The sequence below is a fragment of the Filicampus tigris genome, chromosome 10 (assembly GCF_054856515.1).
Source record: "Filicampus tigris isolate MCC_2025a chromosome 10, RoL_Ftig_1.0, whole genome shotgun sequence".
Classification (NCBI taxonomy): Eukaryota; Metazoa; Chordata; class Actinopteri; order Syngnathiformes; family Syngnathidae; genus Filicampus; species Filicampus tigris.
Genome location: NC_141226.1, coordinates 20,154,620 through 20,163,183, shown reverse-complemented (window position 1 = coordinate 20,163,183; position 8,564 = coordinate 20,154,620). Strand labels below are relative to the sequence as shown.

General features: G+C 44.7%; 1 protein-coding gene across 1 annotated transcript in view; it reads right to left on the bottom strand.

The window, feature by feature from the left end:
- Positions 1 to 156: 156 nt before the first annotated feature.
- The window catches only part of ptch2 (patched 2), a 38,525-nt gene continuing 30,117 nt past the window's right edge, over positions 157 to 8,564 (bottom strand). Inside the window, exons 19-23 of the mRNA XM_086043275.1 lie at positions 8,349 to 8,486; positions 7,814 to 7,956; positions 3,237 to 3,603; positions 2,429 to 2,942; positions 157 to 1,581 (exon numbers count right to left, since the gene is read on the bottom strand). Of these exons, the coding sequence (XP_085899401.1) occupies positions 1,511 to 1,581; positions 2,429 to 2,942; positions 3,237 to 3,603; positions 7,814 to 7,956; positions 8,349 to 8,486 (1,233 nt within the window). The 3' untranslated portion in view covers positions 157 to 1,510. The remainder of the gene's footprint in view (positions 1,582 to 2,428; positions 2,943 to 3,236; positions 3,604 to 7,813; positions 7,957 to 8,348; positions 8,487 to 8,564) is intronic.

Sequence of the window (8,564 nt, the reverse complement as noted above, 5' to 3'; positions counted from 1 at the left end):
TTTTTAGATGATTATTGTTTTTTTGTTAATAAACTAACAATTTCAACAGGAGATTACTTCCCTGCTATTTAAAATAGCAGAATATTAGCACAACCCAAGTTTGCATTAGAATACCGAAACCAAGAATTGGCAAAGACACATGGAACTTTTTTTTTTTTCATTGAATTTATTTTTGTTAGTTAATTTTCTATAGCAGGTGAGAGAACATAGCGGTCACACAAGGGGTTTCTTGAGCATAGTTTTCAGAAGTCACAGTGTTTTAGACATGGACAATGACAAAGGAGGGGGCCATGAATGAAGAAACAAGGTGTAAAAGTGACAGCGTCATGCTCCCCAACAACTGCCCCAACACAACAACAACATAATAATGACCCCCCCTCCCCCACTTTCCTAAATACAAACAAAAAAGAAAATCAATCTCGGCAACAAATAGATATATTTATATATAATATATATTTACTCTTTAAAAATAGAACTTCAGTCTAAATACTAACATCTGTACAAACTACAAAAATAAAATTTTAATATAAATAATTTATATGGCATGACATTAACATTTGTTTTTAACTACAAACAATGCACAAGCTTCCCCTCAACCTCCTCCTTATAAACTCCTCCAGCCAAAGGTGGTTATGCAGGGTGACATTTTTTTCCACAACTGCACAGTAGTTACTCAACGTTTTCTTTTCTTTTCTTTCATGAAAATAAACCAAAGCTGCCACTTGAAAAATACAGAAAATATCTTCCCTGCAAATGACACTGGCAGTGATGAGACAATTTCTGTGACGTAAGAACTGCCGAGGAAATAAAGTGGAAAAACAACAGCAATAAAAACAACAACAACAACAACAAAACAGAACTGCTGTTAAATGTGAATAATAGCTTATAGGTAACTCCATTGGGGTTACAACAAATGAATAAAAATACTCCCTTATAGTTCCCATTGTGTTAAATGTGAGGTGCAGCCACAAATAACAAAACCTTCAAGTAGACAAATCTGCAAAGGACTTAATACTGAACTCTTGATGTTGCATTGACAACAACGATAAAGGCACATCGTTAAGAAATCTGTTAGATCTCACACTACAATATTATTATATTGAGTGTGTGTGTGTGGCTTTAAGGGGGAGGAAGAGGGGCTACTGCATTTTTTTTTTTTTTTAAGGCAAATCACTTAAAATGACTTTGTGTAGCAGCAAAAAACCCAACATAATAATAGAAATAAAACACTGACCATGTATGTTCAATAACCTAATATCTTAATAGGATCTCACTCTGTGTGGACACTTTTTACATATACCACATTATTCTTCGCATTCTATACACTATGCAGGGGGCCAAGACAACAAAACAACATCCCCCCACTCCCTCCCACAAAAAAAACTTTTACACGAGTATACCCAAAGTTATACAGTGCTCTTTTAAATAGCTTCCCTCTTTTTTTTTTTTAGTATTAAAATATATACTCATAGATTTACATAATGTCCTTCAAATAAATCCTATGTGGCATCTATGTACAGTTTCCAGAGGACGGATGTGCGGAGGAGTCGAGCACCCTGGTCGTCTGGATTCTTGACCCACCTGAAAAACATGAGAGAAGAGTGAATTCGAGTTTTGGAAAGGTCTTTGCTCACTAGCTATGCCGGCGACGTATAGTGACAAGCGGAAACATTAAATGGTTTTCCACCAGATGGCAGAAGGCACATAAATTATGCGTGCAGCCGCTTTTTGTGACATTTTCCTTTGGTGGTGTGTCGTGACATTTTTTCCCTAATGTAAAATATGTGCCATGGCTCAAAAAAGATTGGGCAATGTTTACATGAGCACAATTATTCGTATTAAAAGCCCGATTGGAATAAAAAGGCTTCTCGTAGACACCCCGTTCGGAATATACTGATCCGGTCAAGCCCGTTCCGATCAAGATTTAATTCCGAACGAGAGGGGTGCTTTATGTCGATTGATAATCCAGTCGAGCGAGCGTGAATGAAAATCGTCTTTACGCGCGCATGTCTGTGACGTCAGTATACAGTGGTACCAGACGCAGAACTGAACGAATAACATGGCGGATGCAAAACTGAACTGGTACATTTGTAGTTCCATTAGGAAGTGTGAACTCGACAGGAAAAATAGGGCGAAATAACGCTAACGTTTAAAGTATAAATAGAAAGAGTGATATTTTGTTGCCACAACTTCTTCTTCTTCTTCTTCTACTACTACTTGTGGTATATTTGGTCAATCTGCACGTCCAAATAATTTGCTCCAATCGAAAGTGCGATGCATGAACACGCAAGCCCTAATCGGATCGATACTTTTAGTGTCCATGAAAACAGTGCATCCGATCATAATTTTAATTCGAACTCTGAAATTTTGTCCATGTCGCCATTGACAGGAAATTGATGCTAAGAACAGAAAAAGTGCAAAATCTCACCTTGTCTGGTCTGTTGCGTCATCTGATCCTGTGGACATTCCACATCCTGGAGCTCTAAAGAGTCTCTCTTGCGCGGGTAAAACTTAGTCCTCTTAGTGGCCTCAAAGCAGTCCGACTCAGTGTCCGTGTCGAAGCCTTCGTGCATGTAGCCCTGATACGCCGCTCCGGGCAGGGTCGGATGCACGGCCACCGTCACGGAGGCCGTGGCCGTCACCATGGTGACGGGCCCCCCGGCTGCAGAATTGCCGTAGTTGGCGGGCCCTTTAGTCCTGTTTGGCTGAGGCCCTCTGCCGCTCTGTAGCCTGGGGCCACTCTGGTAAGTCCGCCCAGGCGGGTGCGCTCTGTCTCCAGGTAAGTTTTGTTGTCCCGGCTGCTGCTGCTGCTGCTGCTGCTGCTGGTCCCGCTTGGGTCCATCCCAGCACGTCACCTGCGAGCTCAAAGGCGACTGAGCATTGTGCGAAGAGTCACTCGACGGTTCTATCCGTCCTCCGGCTTCCCTCAGCGGCCTCACCACCTACCACAAAGAAGGCATCTTTTAACGAAAGATTTTCAAAATAACTTTGAAATTGGAATGATTTGAATGTGGAACGAATCGGAATACTTGTAAAATATATAGAAATTTAAAAAAAATCTCCAAATGGGGTATGAATGCAATTGAATGATTTTTTTCATTACTATATTTACTTTTCTTTAAAGATTCTGTCACGATATTTCTGAGTGACCCTAAACCTTTGATCAGTAACGTACGAATAATTCTGCTATTAATGCTGATCAACGATAAATGGTATGTGCGTGTCATCGTGCGTACCGTGAGTTTGGGGAAGCTGGGATTCTTGCTGGCCTCCAGCAGAATGTGCGAGGTCGCCGGCGGCACACGGTCGCAATACTTGTAATCCTCCTCACCGATCCCCGACGTGCTCGTCATCTCCGAGTAATATTCCGAGTCGGAAGTCTCGGAGAAAGCCCGGCGGGGGTCGTGGTGGTCTGCGAAGTAGCCGTGGTGAGCCATGGGCGGAGGGAGGGGCGGCTCGGGCGAAGGCGCCGGTGGGCGGCTGCCGTCGTCGCACGCAGCCAGCTCGGCGGGGGGGCCCAGCATGGAGAGGAGGACCGGGAGCAGGACCAAGCCGTTGAGCATTCCCAGAACGGTCAGGATGGCCAGCACGGCAAAGAAATACCTGAGGAGGCAAGAGGGGAGGGACTTTAAAGCAGGATATACACGTAACGATAACTGTCGCAACTCAATGGCTACGTTCACATGGACACATGTAAATCGGAATAAAAACGCTTCACGTTCAAAGCCCTTTCCGATCAAGATTTTATTTCCGAAAGGCAGAGGTGGTTTATGTTGATTGTTAATCCGATCGGCTCGCGTGAAAACACAAGTGTTAACTCGGCGTAACAGCGCAAACGGGGAAAATACGGCAAATAATAACGCTAACGTTTAAAGTAGAAATGGACGGATCCATGTTTGTTTGACACGGAAGTCGCTACGGCTTCTTTTTCTTGGTCAATCTGCAGATGTCAAAATCATTTGTTCCGAAAATGTGAGGCATGAAAACGCAAGTCCTAATCGGATCAATATTTCTTATGCATCCGATCATAATTTAAAATATAATAATCATCATATATCAATAAATCAATCTGATCGGATAAAATAAATTTTGTGCATGTAAGTATCAGCAAATTGTAGAGTCTGCAAACACAGCTAAGTCACAAAATAAGCTAACAACTAGCTTAGCTTCTTCTATTACTTCTCCTACTCTTCCTCTACCCTGTGGCACCACGCTGCCTCTCACAGGTTAGTCTTGTTACTACACATTCTGGGGAGTAGCCTTGTGGCTGTCGATGGAGATACGGTTGTGTGGTGTGCTGTGTCGGTCGTACGGAGTACACCACTCACGATAAGAGCAGTAAACACTTGCAGATTTTTTTTCCCCCTCATCACGTGTGGGGTGTCTCACATTTTAAAAATCGGTACAGGCACTGAATTGTCAGCCGTATTCTGCAGCGTGATGAGGGCAAGAAGAGGAGGCGGAGGAAGTTTCAGGGGAGCCCGGTCGGTGTTTGTGTATCAAAGGCAGATGATGGGGGGGGGGCAAATGCGATTCCCGCTCGCTACAACCAAAACAGCCTTTGATGCCGCTGTGGCTGTTGCTACAAGAACACTTCCCTCCGCGCTCTGTTGTGCGTTTTTGTGTTGCGTGCGTCTACGCAGAGCAAAAGGGAGGGAGAGGTGGGGGTGCGCCACAAGAAAGAACTCTCGAGAAAATTAGAGAGGAGTTCACTTAAATACTAACAGAAAGCAGGGAGAGAGAGACAGTGAGATGTAGGAGGGTCAATATGGAAACAAGCTATTGAACATTACTGATATTTACCACCCTGTTCGCTGAGGCTTATACTAAATTCCCATCCATTTTCTGTAGCGTTTGTCCACCTCGGCGTCGCCGGACAATCACCGGGATCAAACAACCATTCACACTCACATTCACATCGATACAATTTAGAGTCTTGAATGAACCTAACATGCGTGTTTATGATATTGTATTAAATTTAGCCATCCACCCATTTTTCTACGCCATTACGCTCATTAGAAAAATTGGTCTTAAACCCTAACGTGGATTTTGGCCTGTTTTCCTGCCGCTTCCCCACTCTACTCCCCCCTACTCTCCAGCTGGGAGCGGTAGCGATCGATGTGAGGCTTTTGCTGTAAGGGTTCTGCACTGGCGGACCAGGGCATGATCTGAGGTGGGGCACTTGCCCGCTGACATCACATTGTCGCGCTCTGTGCCATCAAGCCTCCGAAAAAAAAAAACCCGTCACGTCTTCAGAACAAGGAGGCGAGAGAGCGAGAGACAGATGCAGAACGGTGAGAGCGAGACAGGAGAGCGCGAGGACGACGTCAGCGGGGACCTCCAACGGCGTCTCGCTCTTCGGAATTCTGTTGTTTATACAAACTTTAATCTTTTCCATTCGCCGTCGGGGTCTGGGGAGTCGTGAGTGAGAATGAGGGCAGGGGCTGTTTACATGCGTGCATGCATGTAGAGAAGTGTGTGTGGGTGTACACGCGCGCCTGCTACGGACTGAATGTGCCGAATTAGGCGTGCTGTTTATTCAGTGTATTACAAGGCCAGGAGATGTTTACCGCGGCTTATTTACCCTACTCTGGCTAGTCAGCTCCAGTTCCGCCCCGTTCGGCCGAACCACAGGACCTCCAACAAAGACACCCCCAGACCAATTTGTGTCACTTCTCGAAAGACAAGCAAACAACAATATAGTGTTGCTTCATTTTTTTTTTTTCAATGGGGCTTTCTAATATTCAAGCAAATACGAATTTAGAGTGTAGTACTGTCCCCAACTGAGCTCCAGTAATTGTCGTTATTCTCAAAGAGAGAGTATTGTTGAATGCTCTGTTTGTATGAGTTGCTGCGACGTGAAAGTTGAAAGTTTACGATCACTATAATGTCTATGCTAATTGTCTTTAGCCTGTCTATGGTGTTTCCCTTTACATGTTAGCATGGAGCTAGTAGACTTTCATTAGACAGAATTATACGGTTTGATTGGACATTTTGCTGTTTCAATTTCCAATGCTTTTACTGTAAACTTCAACTGGGAGTGACAAATAAACAGCTTGAAGCACACTTTGCCACTGTGGAATATTTGAAAAAGTGTTTTTAAATATGTTTAAGTCTATATATATACATACATAAATTAAAAAAATATATATATATATCTATACACACATATATATATATCTATATATAGATATATAGATTCTATATATTTATTTCTATGTATATACCGTTGCTATCCTGTGAAAAATACACGTCCAATTTTGGAAACGTTTTCACATTTTGGCGATAATGTGATGTTCTCTCTTTATTGCTGATTGCGTCTGGAACGTATCCCCATGTCCCCATGATAAATGGGGTACACTGTGCATATTTCCAACTTTTCCCCTCCATATGGAAGCCACCCTCCAAGCGTGCACGACTCCCCCTCTCTTCTTTCTCCTCCCTTGCCTTCCTCTCTGCAGACAAACTGTGCTTTTTATGTCACGGAGGCCCTGCTTGCAGTCTGTGAGCTCAAGGTTGTGGTTTTGGATTCTGGGCCCGAGACCGCATTCAGCTGAAAAACATTGAGCTATTTGCCTTCTTTTTTCCCCACTTTGACCATGAAACACTGGTAGAAAACGGGTGCACGCACACAAACACAGGACTTCCATGTCTGTTGGTGGCCCACGCACAATCTAACTGTCTGACCAGTTCAAATTTAGCCCACTTTTTTTTTTTTTTTTACTACGGCACCCAATATGGAGGTGGCGAGCACCAAACAGATGATAGGAATTTTTACAGATTCCCGCGATTGTGTGTGCGTGCGTGTGTGTGTGTGTGTGTGTGTGAGAAGGAGAGACACCACCCAGTGGGTAGGAGAACACTTCCACGTTTACGAGCAGCTGCTTGATGTTTTCCCCATTTGTTGTGTGTTCTGAGGTCGGAGAGATGGATGCATGTGCGTGTGTGTGTCCGGAGTGACAGAACCAGGTGCATGTTTGTTGCCGTGTGTGGGTACGTGTGCATAAATAGGGGTATAACATTGCCACCTGAATGCAACTCCGACCCCCCACAAGGTTTTCTATCAACACAGTGTGAGGCAAGACAACTGGCTCCGCACCACAATGACGGCAAACAAAATATTCTCTGAAGGTAACATATGGACGGTGTCACACACACAGAAGCAGATGAACACCAGTGGTGGGAAGTAACAATGTATTTGTATTTGCACAGGTCTTAAAGATGAAGCCAACCCACAGAAATTCTTTGGAATAATATGTTCGATGCGCCTTCACTGGTCTAGACGTGACATTCTGATTAATATTGCGTGTGCGGGATATCAGTTAAGCGGCAAAATCCACCCGCTTTTAGCATTCTCGGGGGCGGCCATTTTGTCACTTCTGTCGACTGAAAATGACATCACAGTTGCTCAGGTAACAACCTATCGTGGCTCAGCTTCAGAAAACAGGTGAGCTGTGATGGTCAGCGAGTGGGCCTGCATACAACGTATTCTTGAAAAAAAACAACGTTTGGGTATGGGATTTCCCCTTAACTCATATTCCACAAACACAATATCAATCAGAATGTCGTGTTTGGACTAATGGGGCTCCATAGATTTTTGCATTGACTTCCTCTTTCAAGTCCACGTGAAGTGAAAACAAATGTATTGTTAATCCCCCCTAAATATTCAAAGTCTTTAAGTACATTTCAGTCTCTACTTTTCACTTTCTACTCGGCTGAATCAGGACTTCACTTTTTTTTTCGTACTCAACTATCTGTACTTCTATCTGCGAGTACATTGGCCGTCTCAGACCCGCACACGCTTGCATCTCACCTCATAATGAAGTCAAACTCGGAGCCCGCCAGCATGAGAACGCCCAGCAGGGTGGAAATGGCGCCGTCGACCACCGGGGCAAACATGTGCTCCAGAGCCACGGCCGAGCGCTTGTTTCTGCTGCCAATGGCTGTCAGGAAACCCTGCCGCAGAAAAGTGGGGGAGGGGGCGAAGGTGGAAAGGAGAAATGAGTTGGAAATCTTGCCGATCGCACAGAACTCGCGCTTGTGGTGGCGAAGCTTGGCACTTGTCGGAATTCCTGGATTTGTTTTATTTTTTTGGGGGGGGGGGGGGGGGCTGTGTGTAGAGCCACAGGAGGGTATCCTACATGTGATGTGAGCTGATTTCAAGGTGGGATGGGCACTGCATGGAAAATTTCCTTGATTGAAAATTGGGGAAATCAGCAATCTGTGTCTTTTTCTGTTTTTGGTCTGGTACACTGAACACAGCCTTAGAACGGCAACTGGGGAACCGTGAGGCGGATGTGCTGACCGCGAGTCCGCCGCGCGGCAAAATTCTTCTGGCGTGGACTCACCAGCGCAATGTGAACAGTGAACTCCACGCCGATGCCCACCGAGGCGATGAGGATGACCACGGGGATGGCGCTCAGCTTGATGCCGATCAAGCCCATGATGCCGAACAGCTCCACCGTCATCATGGCCAGGATGAACACCTGAAGACACACAAAAAACGGGGTGCTTTGTTGAAGGAAATTGCCCCGTGAAAGAATGGAAGCAAGACGGCGTGAAAA